At 34.4% G+C, this 16,312-nt stretch overlaps 5 protein-coding genes across 6 annotated transcripts in view; 2 read left to right on the forward strand and 3 right to left on the reverse strand.

The window, feature by feature from the left end:
* The window catches only part of LOC142979032 (uncharacterized), a 14,671-nt gene extending 10,387 nt beyond the window's left edge, over positions 1 to 4,284 (reverse strand). The window contains exons 1-2 of the mRNA XM_076123783.1: positions 3,810 to 4,284; positions 1,969 to 2,189 (exon numbers count right to left, since the gene is read on the reverse strand). Of these exons, the coding sequence (XP_075979898.1) occupies positions 1,969 to 2,189; positions 3,810 to 4,019 (431 nt within the window). The 5' untranslated portion in view covers positions 4,020 to 4,284. The remainder of the gene's footprint in view (positions 1 to 1,968; positions 2,190 to 3,809) is intronic.
* Positions 4,285 to 4,424: 140 nt separating this feature from the next.
* On the forward strand, positions 4,425 to 7,265 carry Slc25A46a (Solute carrier family 25 member 46a). Of its 2 annotated transcripts, none has more exons than XM_076123784.1 (8): positions 4,425 to 4,523; positions 4,665 to 4,861; positions 4,960 to 5,057; positions 5,231 to 5,409; positions 5,622 to 5,678; positions 5,765 to 5,980; positions 6,142 to 6,352; positions 6,559 to 7,265. In XM_076123784.1, exons 2-8 carry the CDS (start codon positions 4,690 to 4,692, stop codon positions 6,844 to 6,846), a joined length of 1,221 nt encoding a protein of 406 aa, XP_075979899.1. In that variant the 5' UTR covers positions 4,425 to 4,523; positions 4,665 to 4,689; the 3' UTR covers positions 6,847 to 7,265. The 2 variants fall into 2 exon arrangements, with proteins under 2 accessions (XP_075979899.1, XP_075979900.1); XM_076123785.1 differs by having other exon boundaries at positions 4,443 to 4,571.
* On the reverse strand, positions 7,260 to 7,821 carry mRpL34 (mitochondrial ribosomal protein L34). The gene is made up of 2 exons (XM_076123786.1): positions 7,664 to 7,821; positions 7,260 to 7,595 (listed from the first exon to the last, which is right to left on the reverse strand). Exons 1-2 carry the CDS (start codon positions 7,699 to 7,701, stop codon positions 7,361 to 7,363), a joined length of 273 nt encoding a protein of 90 aa, XP_075979901.1. The 5' UTR covers positions 7,702 to 7,821; the 3' UTR covers positions 7,260 to 7,360.
* A 396-nt stretch (positions 7,822 to 8,217) lies between these two features.
* On the forward strand, positions 8,218 to 11,887 carry LOC142979008 (uncharacterized). The gene is made up of 3 exons (XM_076123732.1): positions 8,218 to 8,386; positions 8,492 to 8,682; positions 8,934 to 11,887. The coding sequence occupies exons 2-3, from the start codon at positions 8,499 to 8,501 to the stop codon at positions 11,033 to 11,035; spliced, it is 2,286 nt and encodes a 761-aa protein (XP_075979847.1). The 5' UTR covers positions 8,218 to 8,386; positions 8,492 to 8,498; the 3' UTR covers positions 11,036 to 11,887.
* On the reverse strand, positions 11,755 to 16,234 carry Smg5 (Smg5 nonsense mediated mRNA decay factor). Its single transcript, XM_076123731.1, has 4 exons — positions 15,973 to 16,234; positions 13,456 to 15,679; positions 13,172 to 13,367; positions 11,755 to 13,085 (listed from the first exon to the last, which is right to left on the reverse strand). Exons 1-4 carry the CDS (start codon positions 16,044 to 16,046, stop codon positions 12,640 to 12,642), a joined length of 2,940 nt encoding a protein of 979 aa, XP_075979846.1. The 5' UTR covers positions 16,047 to 16,234; the 3' UTR covers positions 11,755 to 12,639.
* Positions 16,235 to 16,312: the final 78 nt, after the last annotated feature.

The raw sequence follows: 16,312 nt of genomic DNA on the forward strand, positions 1-16,312 counted from the left end.
TTTGTTATAATAACGATGCGCGCTGCGATCCGTAATTATTCTTGCCGTCGACGTTATCTAAAACTAATTGCTGTTTGTTTCGTATTATTGTTGTGTCTATCATCAAGTTACTACTTGTGATATAACCTAGGAGTTGAATACGATTTAAGGGGGTTCCCACAGATTAGAATTCATAGTGTATGTTAGAAATAAATGGTTCTGAAAGTTGTACGAAGTACAAAATAACAAAACATATAATTATGGACTATAGTTTATAAGGCCTTGTATATAATACTCTGCCGGTGGTACATAAGAGCCTGACTGTAATACATTGTTTAGAAGTTTAATTAGGTACATATAAGGCGAAGTCCTTATTAAGTCAAATACGCAGTCTGTTTACTGCTAAAGAATAGGGAAAATAGAGACATTAATGGATAACCTACCGCAGTACCTACTCTCTATTCTTTTACTCAACAGCATACTGGCATCATGATTCATCAACAGATTGTTAGTATTAGAACTGCGAAACACTTGCCAAAGTGCTTTATAGAATCCACAATGCATTTTATGAAGTCAACGCAAGCTGCGCTATGCCGTCCGTTTATGAATTACAAATAATAAGTTTGTGTCGTGACATGAATGAAATAAGACCTCATCTTTTTGTTTTATGGTAACCTTGAGTCAAATAGACATGTACCTCAAAAAAAGATAACATCTTGTTTTTTAGGACGACGCACATTTTTTATTGCACGGTAAACTTATTGTACTCTACATTTCAAGGCATTGGACAACTAAAACTAAAATGAATTAGATGCGTTCTTTTTTTTTACCAAAGAGCAAATGCTCATCGATTCTAGAGAGATTTCGAAGTAGCCTATTGCTTTGTGTGTCCCGCTTTTGTAACTCAGAAAATTCGAGAATCCCGCTTTCTCCGAAAAAGATGGTTATATTAGTAATCGGCATAGTCCGAATAGCAAAATCGAACCCGCTACCACGAGCAATATGGACGACGAGACCTACACGAGACATGTTTTATAACAAACAAGTGTGATGAAGTTCAAGCTATATTATTTAATACAACATGTCGACCATTATGCGTTACAAGGACATCGAACTGGCTGCAAGTAATACTGAGAGCAATTTGCGACATCCGGTACAAATTGTAATGTAATGTTAAACACGTTTTTATTTATGCGTGTTTTATTGATGTAGATTACAAAGACAAACTTTTGAATTATGTAATTGGAAGAACGGTTGTGTTTTACATAAATTATATTATTAATAGGCAGATTCATTTGTGGTTACGATGCTTTGCCATTATCCTTTTGCATCGGATATCTTCAAATCTAGTTCTGCAACGAACCAATTTTAGTCTTTGTTAGTTTAAACACCTTTAGTTATTAATCTTAGGTCTCATTTTACCAACTATATATTCTACGAGTAGCTATGCTTTAGTCTTTACTTGCTATGCTTTAAAAGTCATCCCAATTCAAAACTCTTTCTTTCAGGAGCAACACGACGTAAACACAATGGTTGAAACAAAAATATTTGAGTTACTTGGATATATGTATTTTCGGCGTTGAGCAAGTTATTAGCGTATGACCAAATTTAAAATTTTCCAAGGTAAAGTTTTGAGCTACTGGACAAATAAGTATACTGATAATACAGCCGTAAGCCAATGTGGTTAACATAGGGTTACTTTATCGTAAATCTACACACACTTGATAAGAGTTTAAGTAAACATTTGATGTTAAATATCCTACGATACCAGTAACTACGGATACAGCGTAGCAACTAAAAAAACAAATGATGAAATACAGATTTAAAGATCATCCAGTCCTAGGACTAGACTAAACGTGCTATCTCAGGCACAGAGATCTAGACCCCAACCGCTTTACTCATGCCTATAAGCTTTTGCCAGGAAAAACTATCGTCTGCAGACTATTGAGACATGATCCCAAATTAGGTAGATAACCTGAGGATTCTTACCCGATACTAGTCAAGCTCCTCTGATCGTCTGCATGGGGCGGCCTGCGCCTCTTCTGCTTTCTGACTCGGTAGACGACCAGCGCGACTGTGAGGAGCACGACCGCCGCCGCACCGCCTGCTGCCATGCGCACATTGGCCTCCGCGCCCTCCGCCGGCTTCACCACGTCGTCCAGACATATGAACTCACAGCACGTCGTACCGACGCGAAATGACCGACAGTCCTGTACATGAAAGGTATAGAAACATAGGAGTCAATGGACCGCCACCGTTCTGCAGTTGGCAAGGAGGTCGCCACGCCAGTTCAGCGGCGCAACTTGTAGGTTCGATTTCCAAAGTGCATATTTTTATTTAATTAAGATTTCTTGCCTAGTCGGTTAAGTACAAAAGATCGTGATCTTTTGTACTTAGCTCGAGAGTAAAAAAAAAGTTTAAGTTGATTTACGTCAACAGTGAAAATGGGTTGGATACAATCCCGCGATCTCTCGATCGCAAATTAGATACTTCAGACATTTGGCTATGACGTCGTTTCCATTAATCTTATTAATAGAGACGACGTCAAATAATAATTGTGGGAACTCTTTGTAAAACTGACTTTATTGTTATGACAAAATAATGATAGTATGCTTTAAATTTAATATGCATGTGGGAAAATATCACATTCATGTATTTACCATTCAGTGAACAGCAAGTATATTGTTTTATTTTTACTCTTATTTTCATTTTATATCCCTAAACATAGGTACCTTGTTTATGTTCACATGGCATTTTAATAAGTCTAATATACTCTGTGAGGTTCATAAAGGTCACAGAAACAGTGGCACAGTTGATTACCCACATGGATCATTAGATTACAAAGTAGCCATTTAACCATGAAATTATTCAACATCAGTCTATTATATTTAGGCCTCATGTTTACTTTTTACACAGCTTTCTAATTAGAAAATTGTTATGGAATAATATGTTGTTTTATTTTTAAAACATTACTGTATGAAGGTTAAGGCATGCAAGGGTTTGTAAAATACACTTGTAAGAGACCAGTTTAGGTATGTTAATGTCCTTATTTTAGAAGAATATTGTCATAATATAGAACAAACTTTAGGATGTTGTAAAAACATCCTAACAATAAATAGAAACCAACAGCCAATGAACCTAAAACTTCTAAAGACAGTTCTATGCAATTTTATTTGATCTTATAGGCAGTTAACTGTTCTTTAGCTTATTCTAGAAATAATCTCTTTTATAACCACATTCCAATGTGTTTGAATGAAATCATAAAAAATGTTGCTTGCATGACTAAGCAAGTAATAGCTGTAGTTAAATGCACAATGCCTATTTAACATAACCAATGGAACAATAGACAAAATTAGAAATCCTCACATTTGAATTTATTCTAAAAAAGAATGGAACCACTCAAAATTTCCTGTAAGAAACTTTTTTAGAGCAATAAAAAAGCACAAGTCTCACCACTTAGGGATTAAGTTTTGGAGGTTTACCATAATTTTAGAATATTATTTTTAAGCAACAAAACATTTTGAAATTTTATATTTCTCACTAATTTATTTAAAAAACCATGTTGCCTTGGCAAATCCATAAACTTAACTTAACAAAAAACTTTTTATTAAAAAATATATTTCCTCTGCAAGACTCCTGTGCTCACACACTGGAGCATTACAGTTGTAATAATTAGTTACAAGTTATTTTATTTATTAAAATAAAATTTAAATATTATTTATTAAAATAAATAAAATATAGCATAATTTAAAATCATTATTTTTATCATTTTGAAGATTCTTTCACCATTAAGTTAATTGAATCTTGTGAATGAAAGTGCAAGTGCTCACCTGAGGCGGAGAGCATAGTACCGCCTTGCACACTTTCGGCAGTCCATTGTCACAAACGCAGAGCGTGCAGGTATCTGGACCAGGCACGTAGTGAAGGCCGTGCGAAATCAAACGACCACGCAAGTCCGTACACTGCTCTTGAGCTATTATATCTGCTATTAACACCACACAGAACATCCAGGCCACTCGTTTCACACACATAACTGCCATTATTCACTCAGCTAACATTTAGCTAAATAATTATTGTAAAAGTGTAACGTTGATAAACACAACACCGCTTTTGCTAACATAATGGATCCTTTAATTTAATCAGATACCATTTAAAAATGAAAGACTCATTGTTGTTGAAGAACTTTTGTCCTATTTTATAATCGATATTCACTCGTCGGTGGTTCGCTAGCCGTATAAAATCTTTTTGATCATGCGTCTTGGCTGTTTTGCTCCGCTTTGCGTTTGCGTACGTCTGTCAAATCATTAAATGTCAGAATAGAAATGTCAAGGTCCTAATTTCGGATACACAGAAACAACGGCTACGATTCAATAAAGGTCTCTATGCCTGAATAATCGACTAAAGATGTTCAACGAAATGATCACCACTATATATCTTTTTTTTTAAGATTCTGACATTTATGTTTAAGATTTTTTGCTAATTAAAATTGATGCTCACTGATTGGTGCCTTTTTGCGCTATTTATTTGTATAGAAGATTTCATTGGTAAAATAACTTTAAAGCAAATGTCATTTTAATTAATCATATAAAAAAGTAATTGGAAATAGTTATTAGTTACGCTCGGTAGAATTGTACATTTTTTCACACTTTTTTCAAGAAAAATATAATGCGAATTTTATTTTCCAGCAGTAGAATGTGTTAAGTGGGTATCATGGCTGGTTTTGGAGAATACTCAGGTTATAACAGGCCTTTTGGTCTTGATCCTAACAGAGAAACAAATGATTTGTATGATACTCGCTACCAACAAATATATGGATATCATACTCCTGTTACCGAAGAGTTCCAGGGACCACCTTTGGTCATGGACGATGTTCCCGAAGAAGGTACGTTAAATTTTATCATAATTAATGTTCTAATTAAAGAAAATGCACTAGTTGCTCATTAGAATTATCTAGATAATTATGGAGTGGTTTTATTTCAGATAACAATGCATATGTGACCACTGCTATAAGTGTGGCCAGTCTTATTACTGAAAACTTATTAAGCCATCCATTTATTGTACTGAGAAGACAATGTCAGGTAAGACAATTGTTTTTGAAATCACTGTGACTATTGCTAATGTAATCTGATAATTAAAATTTCATTATTATTGATATTATATTTCTGATTATTTTTGTTAATGACTGTTACAAGAAAAAACCTTATCCCTATTGCTGCTCTATTAAAAAAAAAACATTAAAATTAAATTGTAGGTGCACAATGGGTTGAAAAACTATCACATAGTGCCCTACACTCTACTGCCTGTGGTAGCAAGACTGCACAGACGTCAGGATGTAACCACATTGTGGAAAGGCATTGGCTCTACTTGTATTGTAAAAGGGCTGAACTTGGCTGTTGAAGATGTTGTGTCCAAAGGTACTGGGTGGCCTAAGTGAGTAAACCGTCAAACTTAATCATAAAAAAATAAAGTTGTTTTAAGTAGTTAAAATATTTCTGAACCACAGCCTGTGGTTTTAATTACAATTAACTTGTTATATTCAATGCTTACAATTGTGTTATAATAGTTTACTTAATATAGATTATTGTCAACCTCCTACTTTGAAGTTCAATAATTAAAAAACTAATCTTTTTAATCTGTTTCAGGGAAATAGGAAAATGTAGTTCAGTTTTGCAGTTCCTACAGCACATAACTCTTAAATCGTAAGACGAAATGTATTATAATACTAATCATAGTTTCTCACTTATATGATTATCCTAGGTTCTTACTCAAATATTTTAATTTTCAGTATTAGTTTAGCAATCATCACACCATTCTACTCTGCAAGTCTAGTAGAAACTGTGCAAAGTGATATTGCGAGTGACAAGCCAGCCTTGTTTGATGTGTTCAGGGAAGGTTTCATGCGGATTCTGGAGTGGGGAACACCTAGCAGAGGCAGGATGTTGCCTATATGGGCTATTGTGTTGCCTACAGTTGCTCTTGGCATCTCCAAGTATATTACACAGTAAGTTTATCAGTATCAGTACAGAAACATCTACTATAAATATACATAAAATATATGATGTATAATCTATTACTTGTCTATAAAATGCAAATCCCTATGGGAAGCAGGTGTGATTTTATCTATGTATGTATTTGTTTATAATTTATTCAATCTTCTTTCAGTTTAACTCTGAAGAACATAACTGAAAAGGTTCTCCGTTTCCAACAAAGGCACAGACATGAGCTCAGTGACTCTTACAACACAAACTACAGCAAAAACTCATTGAACCCTCTGCTTGAAGACATCAGTTTAAAAGCTAACATATTTGCTTTCATTGCTATGGAAATTGTGTTCTTCCCGGTTGAAACTATTATTCACAGACTTCATATACAGGTGAGACTTGAATAATCATTCATTAAATTTGCATGCTTGCATGTTGAACAATAGGTGATATTTTTCAAATACCTTGTATTGGATTGGAAGTGAGAAACGAATAAGTTTCGTTTGTACTATTATCAAACAAGTCTTTTCATAAATATAGTCACATAAGATTCTGATAAGAGTAAATGACCTAAATACGTATTCATCATTATTTTCAGGGAACTAGAACAATAGTTGACAACCTGGATACTGGTACATCTGTGATACCAATATTAACTGGGTATGAGGGTTTCATGGACTGCTACAACAGCACCATAGCTAAGGAGGGTGTGTCTGGCTTATACAAGGGCTTTGGTGCATTGGTCCTACAACTGGCTGCACACTTAGCAATAATAAAGCTGACAACTTTTGTTGTATCTGAAATATCCAACCTCCTGAAGCCAGCCAAGTCACCCACTAACTCAGATGACTCTATTCATTCTCAGCAAAAATATTTATTCAATTAGTCTGGTAAATATTTATGAAATTTTATTATGTAAGTGTAATTTATAAATGTGTTGACCTTTCGAGGGTTTTGAAGAGTTATTAAATTGCATAGAAAAAGCGAGTTTCATTACATTTCTGTAGAGCTTTAACGGTTACAAATGATGTAGCATGCCATGGAGTATCATGTATGAACACACATTGGTTAGTTTAGCTATTCAATCTGAAAAATCAACTGACTTAATCATCAATCAATTAATTAGGAAGATGCTGTCCATAATTAAAGTTCCATTATAACTGCACAATAGAAAACAATAATTTACTGTTAAATGTTTTTGTTACATTTTGTAAAGTTGAAAATAGTTATAAGAGAAATGTGTAGTTGGTTTGAGTAAAAGAAGTGTTAACAATCAGGCTCATAAATAAAGAAATGAAGTATGTACAGCTTATTTTATTTATTTTACTTTTAACAAGTTTTCATTAGAGAATTAAAATATAAGACTATAAAACTATTTCTAATAATTACAACTACTAGTTTCAATGAGTTAAAACAAATCTTCCCTTCAGCATTCTTCTCATGATAATTTTACGTCCATTATGAGTGGACATTCTTGTTTCCCAGCCATGTCTCCTGACACGCCTTACTTCGTTTGGCCGAGGAAAATAACAGCGCACTTTTGTTCTTATGGAAGAGAGTAAAAAGCCCTCTGGTTTCACTAAACTACCAGCAGAGACAACATTCGAGGCAACTTGCAACCTCTGTGTTATAAATCTGGAAAATTGTAATAATGTTAATCAATACTCAACATAAAAACTAAATACTAATATTTACTCACTCACTTTAGTGGTTGAAAGATTGCAGACAATGCCCCAGACATTTTAATTTATTTATTTTATTCACAGTAGAGGTTATTAGATACTCTTGTTCCAAAATTCTGTCACTCGTGAACTCGTCGCTGCTGTGAGCTGTCAGTCGCTGACATAATATGTCACTTGTCAGTCTACCTGTCTAGAGATGTACCTACATATCTTTGTCGCTGTAGATGTAAGTAGATATCGAAGACATGCCATGTTACTTGAGCGGCATAATACTATCTATTATAATATACTTATTCAGTGATAAATTCTATGGTTAACACTTTTAGATTAAGCGCAATGTTTTTAGTTACGAAATATGCTAAAAATAGGACAGACCATTTTTTAGTCTGAGGGAGCTTCAAGCTGGTGATTGGCAAGAAGTGGCGAAAGATCGGGCAAAGTGGCGTTCTCTCGTGACGGAGGCCAAGACACATTTTGGGACGTTAAGCCAACGGAGTAAATATTTTTTAGTCGATTATATGAGACTGTTAAGGATTTTGATCACTGACTTTCTCTTAAAATAAAAGTTAGTAGTCTATGGTTACCTCCTCAGTAAATGAGAATAATATGGCGGACCAAAATAACAAGGGCGCTAAAAGATTATTTTGGATATTTGTAATTTCTATCATATAAGTGAATTATTTAGAATTAAAATTGCACTTGTTATGTTTGAGCCATATTTTCAAGAAAAAATAACTAATGAAAGTAAGTATTTACTATAAGAAATGGATGTTATTATCGGATGTTATTTTTTAGCGTAGTACAGTGAACTTAGAATTTCATAACTAAACAATCTTTACGATATTTCAGATTCAGAATGTCAGCGATAAAAGTGAATTTCGAAATAGGACATGTAGCATTTTTAAGATCAAAAAAGACGCCTGAAGGTTTTACCCATGACTGGGAAGTATTTGTTCGCGGTCAGGAAGGAGCAGATATTAGCCACTTTGTTGATAAAGTGGTATTTCAATTACATACAACCTTCAAAAAGCCAAGAAGAGGTAAATATTTAATATATACTACTTATATTTAATAACGACTGTGATTTTGTCATAAACTTTTTTGTTTATGTTATTCTACGTTGCGTTTTCGTAGTGAATGTTTACTTGCAAGGAATATTGAATTTGACTCATTGTCGTCCCGCTCTTGGGCTCAAGTCTCATGTTCCATGTATTTAATGGTGATTAATGTAAGTTTGCTTTTTCCTATTACTAATACAGTGAAATCATATATTATTATTATTACTTTTCAGTTGTGAAAGAGCCACCTTTTTCAGTTAAAGAATCAGGCTATGCTGGATTTTTATTGCCTATAGAAATATATTTAAAGAATAAAGATGAGCCGAAGAAGATAAAGTTCTCTTATGACTTCACATTACAACAAAGTGGCTTACTAAAAGACCGCTACATTTTTCACAACCCAAATGAAGAATTCAGAAAAAAGCTTTTAAAAGGTGGAGGAATACCTATAAGTAATAATGCATTTTATACAAATCCTGACCAGGAAAGTAGAAGTAGAGACTCATTTACAGAAGAAAAACAGCAGCTTGTTAGTAAGCCTAAACTATCATCAGATAATATTAAGAAACACAAATCAAAAGAGCACAAAGAAGAAGTTCCACACAGAACCAGTAGTTTTGAAAACTTATTTGGACCTCCTTTACAAAAACCACCAAAAGTCTCTCCAGATCCTAAAAAGAATGAAAAAATTGCACCCCCTATCAAATTAGATAAAAAAGAAAAGGATAGATCAAGTTCAGATAAAAAACCCAAACATGAAAATAAGGAAATCAAACCTGATAAAGTGAAAGTTAAAGAAGAAAAAGATAAGAGCAGATCAGACAAGATCAAAATACATAGTAAGGAACAAGAAAAATCAAAGGATAAGTCAAATAAAAGACTTAATGAAAGACCTCCAACACCAGATATGAGCAAAAAACAGAGAATTTTAAGTCCAATTAGAAGACCACCCAGTCCCCCTCGCTCAAGTAGTGCCTCCAGCATCAAAGAGGAATACAAACCACCAAAACACACTACTGACAGTATGGAGCTAAAGAAACCTAAACTTGAAGATAAAATTCCTGATGTGAAAATAGAAAAGGAAAAGAAGAAGAAAGAAAAGAAAAGTCATGATAGAGATAAAGAAAGAAAAGAGAAGAAAGAACATAAAAAAGAAAGTCACAAATTAAAAGAATCACCTAAAGAACCTCCTAAAGAAATTGCCAAAGAAGCACCCAAAATACGAGAGGTTCCAAAAGAAAGGGAATCCATAAAAGATTCACCAACTATAAAGGAGAAACCTATGAAGCCTGAAAAAGTAATAAACAAATTTTCTATGGAAAATCTAAGGAAAACTCCTCCTCCAGAAATTGAGGATCGGCCAGAAAATCATCACAAGCAAAAAGATAAATCAGATCCAAGGAAACACAAACACAAGAAAAAAGATAAAAAAAGGGATGAGTCCAGAGAGAAACACAAGGAATCCAGCAAAGAAAAGAAGCATAAACATGATAAAGTAAGGGAAATACAACCTGAGAAAGTTGAAATCATAGAACGCAGGGAAACACCCATACCTAAAGAAAGACCCATACCCGAGCCTGCATCACCAATCTCAATAGATACAGCATCACAATGTAGTTCAAAAAGTGGCCTGGCTAAGCTATCACTTGTGGGCAATGAGGACCCTAATAGCAGTCATTCAGATTCTGAGAGTTCAATTATAGGTGATGATGAGGATACCAAAGTAAAGATTGAAAACCAGTCACCGGAACCCATCAAACATGAACCGTCACCTGAACCTGAACCTGAGTTAGAGCAAGAACCAGAAATAGAGCCGGAGCCGGAACCTGAGCCGGAGCCGGAGCCTGAACCAGAGCCGATAGTGGAACCCCCTCCACCACACAAAGAAAAATCCAAGAAACATAAAGATAAATCTGCCAAAAGGGAAGAAAAAAGACGCAAACGAAAGGCTGCAGAGGAGGAAAGGGATAATTTGGAAAGTATAGAACACAGAAAAGTTGCTAAGACTTTAGAAGGTGGGCCATCATTCAATGACACAGAACGAGGAGAAAGCAGTGGATCAACATCTGCTGAGACCAAAGTCCAGGATAACGGAGTATCCAGTAGCCTAGGTGAGGATGCTGAACCTGGAGACCTATCTCCTGATTACATGGTGCAACTGCGTGATTTGCAGCAACGTATTATGAAAATAAAAAACAATGAAGATTTAGAAAGGGTTGTGAATCTGATTGCAGAAACCGGTCGATATGAAGTAACAACACAGACATTTGACTTTGATTTGTGTTTGTTAGATCGCTCCACAGTGCAACAACTTATACAATTAGTGGGTTGCTAGCCAGTGGGGGGTGATGTGAACTTAATCAAATAGTGACTGTAAATAAAGCCTCACCTTATTTTGAGCAATATGAGCCAAGGCATTTGTACAGCAACTTGTTATATCTGCCTGACTAAATACATAATATTATGGCAGCAGAGCAGATATAAACTGCTTTTATTTACGACGTTGCATAGATTAAGTTAGAAATAATCTCATAAAGTTTTATCTATTGATATCTTCACATTACTCGACACTTGAGTTTTAAGTGCAATACTGTATAGATATATAAAGTTATAAGACTGTTGAAAGATTGTTAAAAGTAATGTATATTTTGTACATTATTGTATTGATTCATTATTTAGTAAGTTAATAAACTTAAAAGTTTTTGATTAACCTCCATTGATCCAGCAAGGGTTCAGAGAGGCTATGTTAATAGTTATAATATAACATCTAGTTGTAATGTCAAGTCTAATAATATAAATTATAAGAATACGAAAGCCAACACCATAAATCGTAGTGGTGATAATGTTATCATTTATGTGCACCACATTTACATTAAGTTTTAACAACATCCATTGATCCACTTGGTAATGAAATCGGCATTGCAATTTTTGCATAATTTTTATTTTATAGGGTACCCATTGTAATTAAACATCACTATTTTAGATAATATGAATTTTGTTATGAATCGTGATGAGGTAAGTCGAGATGGGGGTTCCTTTTAAATTCTATGAAAATTTTTATTAAATTATTTTAGTGCTCATTTTGGCTTAGTTTGATCTTGTACATTATATTTGTTACATAACTTATTTTTTTATTTATCTCGTATTTAAGGATCATTTTAAAGAATAATAAATAGAGTGTACAATATTATATTGTTTTGTTTTCTGATCCCATATACAGTTTTAAGTATTGCCAGTACACCCTTAATGCTATTATAGACTGCCTCTTTGGTACAGTGCTTGCACAGACGCTTGACCTGTCGCAGGTCGAAGACATCTATTGTGAAAGGCGCGTATGATTATTATTGGTTTTATTATTTCCCTACACTTGATATTTAATAACACCTCAAATAATCAAAAGTGTTAAATGGATACAAAAAAAAACGGCTCAGGGATTTTTAAGTAAATACAAGACTTTGCAATGATAACACTTTTATTTCAATGAGAGATGTATACTACAGAACCAATAATCTCTTGCACAGAAGCAAAAGATGATTAAATGAACAGTAACTATTTTAATTAAATGAAAGATACACACATGCTTAGTGATAAAATCAAATTGATGGTATTTAATGATAATGTAACCTTTTCATATGATGATAATTATTAACATAAAGTAAGAATATGTCTAATGAAGATGTGAAAAATGATATTATCTAAACTTTTAGTTAAGATATTAATAGCCAGGTAGAATACCCACCACAGGGTTTATATCCCTTCGCAAACGCAAATCGATTACGACATTAACTTAGATAACATTTGTTATGCGCTTGGCAATTGAAGCGCATAATGCCTCTCTGTCCCTCTCAAAGAGTTGTTTCAATTCTTTATGCCGAAACCGAAGACCATCTTTGTCCATCTGTTCGCTGCAGTCAAGTCCCGAGTCCCACACATTTGTGTTCATCTCTTTTTGCCGTTCTTGTGGACAGCTTGGCGCCACTTGGTGTAGAAGTCTCCAAAATACTCTACAGAAATTCCGGCGGCGTGTGCAGCTCCCGTTACGCTGAACTCCTTATACTGTTCTTCTTCACTGCCATGTTCGTTGCCGACTAGCAATATCAGTAGTGGAGACGATTTGCCTTGAAGTGAACTATCAGGATCGCCGTTTCCTCCTTGAATTTGTTTATCTTCACTTATAAGATGATTGCAAAATTCCAAAATTTGTATAAAATTTAGAATATGAGGTGGTGCTTTACGAGGGTACTTCAAAAGAGGTAGTGGTCTTGATTGTCCTGATCGTTGTACTCGTAAAAAGCGCGATTCACTTCGCAATTGAACTTCCAACCAACGAATGGCATCACGAGCTGAACTTTGTTCACGTTTTAAGTTATCCAATTCTTGTAATACTGAAAACAGATAGCATGTAAATAAACACAAAAAAAAAAAAAAGATAATATTCATTAATCTTTAGACTGTAAATAAATAGTCTTACCAACTGTAGGAATAAGGAGAATAAAGTTGCGCGCGCGCAACAGCTGTTTGACTCGACGTAGATGTTTGTTAAGTGCAGCAGTATCGAGTGCAAGTAGAGCGGGAGCGGGAGTTTGACCCTTTTCCAATTCCCGAACTTGTGACACTAACCACAACCGGCCTAGACGTCGCAATAACCCACCTTCATTAGATTCAGCCTTCATGAAATACAGAAAATAGATTTATTAAAGTCAACATAAATGTCACAAACAAAGAAATTTCATTAAGAAAAAAACTAAAACATACATGTGGTTTCTTGGAGTTGTGCCATTCTCTGCTTCTTTTATGATTTAGTTTGGTGTTAATTTTAGGAGGAGGTATCTTTTTCAAATAAAATACCTTGAGTGATCTGTTGTATTTTATACGAGGTATTATCTTTGTGATGTGGTTGCCAAAATCAACAAAATTCAAAATTCTTATAATATTCTCATCATACAGTGACAACTTGTATCTGTCTAACAGTTGCCACTCTGCAGCATCTTTGTCAAATTTACATATGTTTGTACCTCTCAAATTAATATCTTCAGGCAGTGGTATAGTTTTATATTCAAGCTTTAATTTTTTGGCAACATTTCTTGTATATTCTAAAACATGACACTCTTTAGCTTCATTACTTTTAGGATTAAAGTAGAATGTAAATATATTGAGCAAGTCTACGACACATTGAAATAGAGACTCTCCACTATCACCACATGATATAATCAAATCTTTTTCATTGAGAGCCCAGTCCTGTAATAATTTAATACTTGGCAAGAAGTTATCACCAAGCAAAAACGTTTGTAATCCCTCCACATCCAATCCTTTGTCTTTATTATGAATTCCATTTTCATCAATTTTTTTCTTGTTTATATCTCCATTCGGAATGTTTTCATCATGTGCCTCTTTTAACTCAGTATCATTAGCTTTAACCTTGGTTACTTCAACAGCTTCTTCAGCATCAGACACTTCACCGCAGGAATCATCACTAGGGGCACCATCTGACTGACTTGTTGAGTCTGACAAATCCTCTTCATCAGAACAAGACTCAAATGTTTCAGTGTCATCACTACTTTCTGAGTCCCCATCAGACACGTCGGAACTTCCTGATGATGCAATGCGACGCCTTCTACGCCGTTTTGATGGTGTTTTCTTTACATTCTGTTTAGAATCACCATTTTGTGTTACTTCACCACTGATTTCTGTTGAATTCTCGTTTTTAATCTCATCCTTACTTTCCTCAACATCAACACCATTATCAGTTATAGGCTCCAATATAAGGGGCTCTTTGTCATTTTGTTCTTGTTCCTCAACTGCAACAGTTTCAACTGGTTGCAGTGTTAGATGTTTGGGTCTGTATTTACTTGCTGGGTTCTTAAGCCCAAGTGACTGTAATTGCTTTAATAGTTTCTGTAGAAGTTGTGATAACAATGCTAGTGTAAAAGCTTTACAAGCAAAAGCTTTCACTTCATCAGTTTCAGTTATTTTTGTTATAGTGAATAAGCAGATGAGCACAATTTTGTGGACTAAATTCCCGTTTAAATATGAAGGATTAGAATCTTCCTCTTCAATAGCTTGTGTATATTCATTATAGTTTTTATCAATATCTGGTAGGGGTGTCTTAACAAACTCCATTGCGACTTTTAGCTCTTGGGCTATAGAACTACATCTTTGAGGTATGTTAGTGTCATTCTTGCCCAAGTACCATATTTCTATCAATGATAAAAAATCTGTTATAGTGTTTTGTATATGTTCAGATTGGGTCAATGTGTCAGGGATATTGTTTGAATCAAAACATTGACCATTCTTTTCAAATATCTTTGTCAGGTTTCCAATTGCTCCATCAAATGGTGATGTACAACTCAGACATTGTATGTAGTAACATGCAGAATCTAAATTATAATTCTTGTCGAGGTACAAATTGCCTAGTTGGTTATAGGGCATTCCTGAAGCCATGTCAACATGTGCAGCTTGTAGGTAATATCGTGCTGCAATTGATGGGTCAAAATCATGGAATATTTCCACTTGATAACGGCACAGATCTCCTAAATATATAAGACAGGAATGTAAGGCACTGCGACTAAACAGCATTTCATCTTCCCCTGGAGCCTCAGTGCTGTCATGAAATTCCTCATCATTATGTAAATGAGTGTAGTCTAGTTCCTTAAATTGCACCTTCATTTCTGTTTCCAATCTTGAAATCAAATGATGGAAATGCCCAATTCCACAGACTATATGAGTAAACAGATAACCATCATTTTCATTGTCTGTTTCTCTGAATTTCTTGGCTGCAGTTACTGTATCATAATAAACTTTCCTCCACAATAATTCAAGTGATTTTTTGCCGTAGTTTACAGGATCAAGAAATACAAGTTTCTCACAATTATCACGAAGCTTCTGCCTTTGGACCTCCAGGTTTGTGGAAAACAAGTCGTGAATGTTTCGACATGTTGTTGTCATTTCCCCAATGCGCCTTGCTACTTCACTTACATATCTGAAATTGTAAACAACACTTTTATAATAAATGTATTTAACATGGTTTGATTAAATAAGTGTTATTTAATTTAGTGCAATATGCAAACAATCCTGAGTATTTATACCAGAGCTATATTATATTATAATAAAGTAAGGAAAACATGTAAAACTATGTCAACATATCAGATTCACCTTTGACCTATGTTTCTGATTTATATGAAATGTCGAGTTTCGAAAATATCTTTGTAGTGAAACATATAGCGTATGTTGCCTGCTGCAATTAGTATTCTGAATATATTAGAAATTATTTACCTATATAGTTTTTTGGCACGTTCCGTGCGCTCGGCAGCTTTAGCCTCCAAAATTTCATTACATCCGTTCTTCATCTTCAAGTCATTTTATTAACTCGTCAAGATGTTGATTGCAAAAAGCACTTCTTTCCGTTTCCCACATTTGTAAAAATATGCTTTGAAATCATTTCGATAACACCATTTTTCACAATAAATAAATACACTATCATTAGAAAAATTGGACAGAAAATGACAGTAGGGTAGCCACATGGAAATTTTTCATGATAACATTGATAAATTTCCATAATCCATAGACATTTTACGTAATCCCACGATGTAACTCGCAAGTTACCTACTTTATT

Source organism: Anticarsia gemmatalis, chromosome 15, assembly GCF_050436995.1.
Source record: "Anticarsia gemmatalis isolate Benzon Research Colony breed Stoneville strain chromosome 15, ilAntGemm2 primary, whole genome shotgun sequence".
Lineage (NCBI taxonomy): Eukaryota > Metazoa > Arthropoda > Insecta > Lepidoptera > Erebidae > Anticarsia > Anticarsia gemmatalis.

Coding starts and splice junctions, on each gene's coding strand:
- Slc25A46a (XM_076123784.1), top strand. CDS start 4,690: ATGGCTGGTTTTGGAGAATACTCAGGTTATAACAGGCCTTTTGGTCTT. Junction 5,679..5,764: donor CAGCACATAACTCTTAAATC/GTAAGACGAAAT, acceptor TTTAATTTTCAG/TATTAGTTTAGCAATCATCA. Junction 6,353..6,558: donor TTCACAGACTTCATATACAG/GTGAGACTTGAA, acceptor CATTATTTTCAG/GGAACTAGAACAATAGTTGA.
- Smg5 (XM_076123731.1), bottom strand. CDS start 16,046: ATGAAGAACGGATGTAATGAAATTTTGGAGGCTAAAGCTGCCGAGCGC. Junction 15,680..15,972: donor CGTGCCAAAAAACTATATAG/GTAAATAATTTC, acceptor TTACAATTTCAG/ATATGTAAGTGAAGTAGCAA. Junction 13,368..13,455: donor ACAACTCCAAGAAACCACAT/GTATGTTTTAGT, acceptor TATTTCATGAAG/GCTGAATCTAATGAAGGTGG.
- LOC142979008 (XM_076123732.1), top strand. CDS start 8,499: ATGTCAGCGATAAAAGTGAATTTCGAAATAGGACATGTAGCATTTTTA. Junction 8,683..8,933: donor CTTCAAAAAGCCAAGAAGAG/GTAAATATTTAA, acceptor ATTACTTTTCAG/TTGTGAAAGAGCCACCTTTT.
- mRpL34 (XM_076123786.1), bottom strand. CDS start 7,701: ATGTCTGGGGCATTGTCTGCAATCTTTCAACCACTAAA. Junction 7,596..7,663: donor GCAATCTTTCAACCACTAAA/GTGAGTGAGTAA, acceptor ACAATTTTCCAG/ATTTATAACACAGAGGTTGC.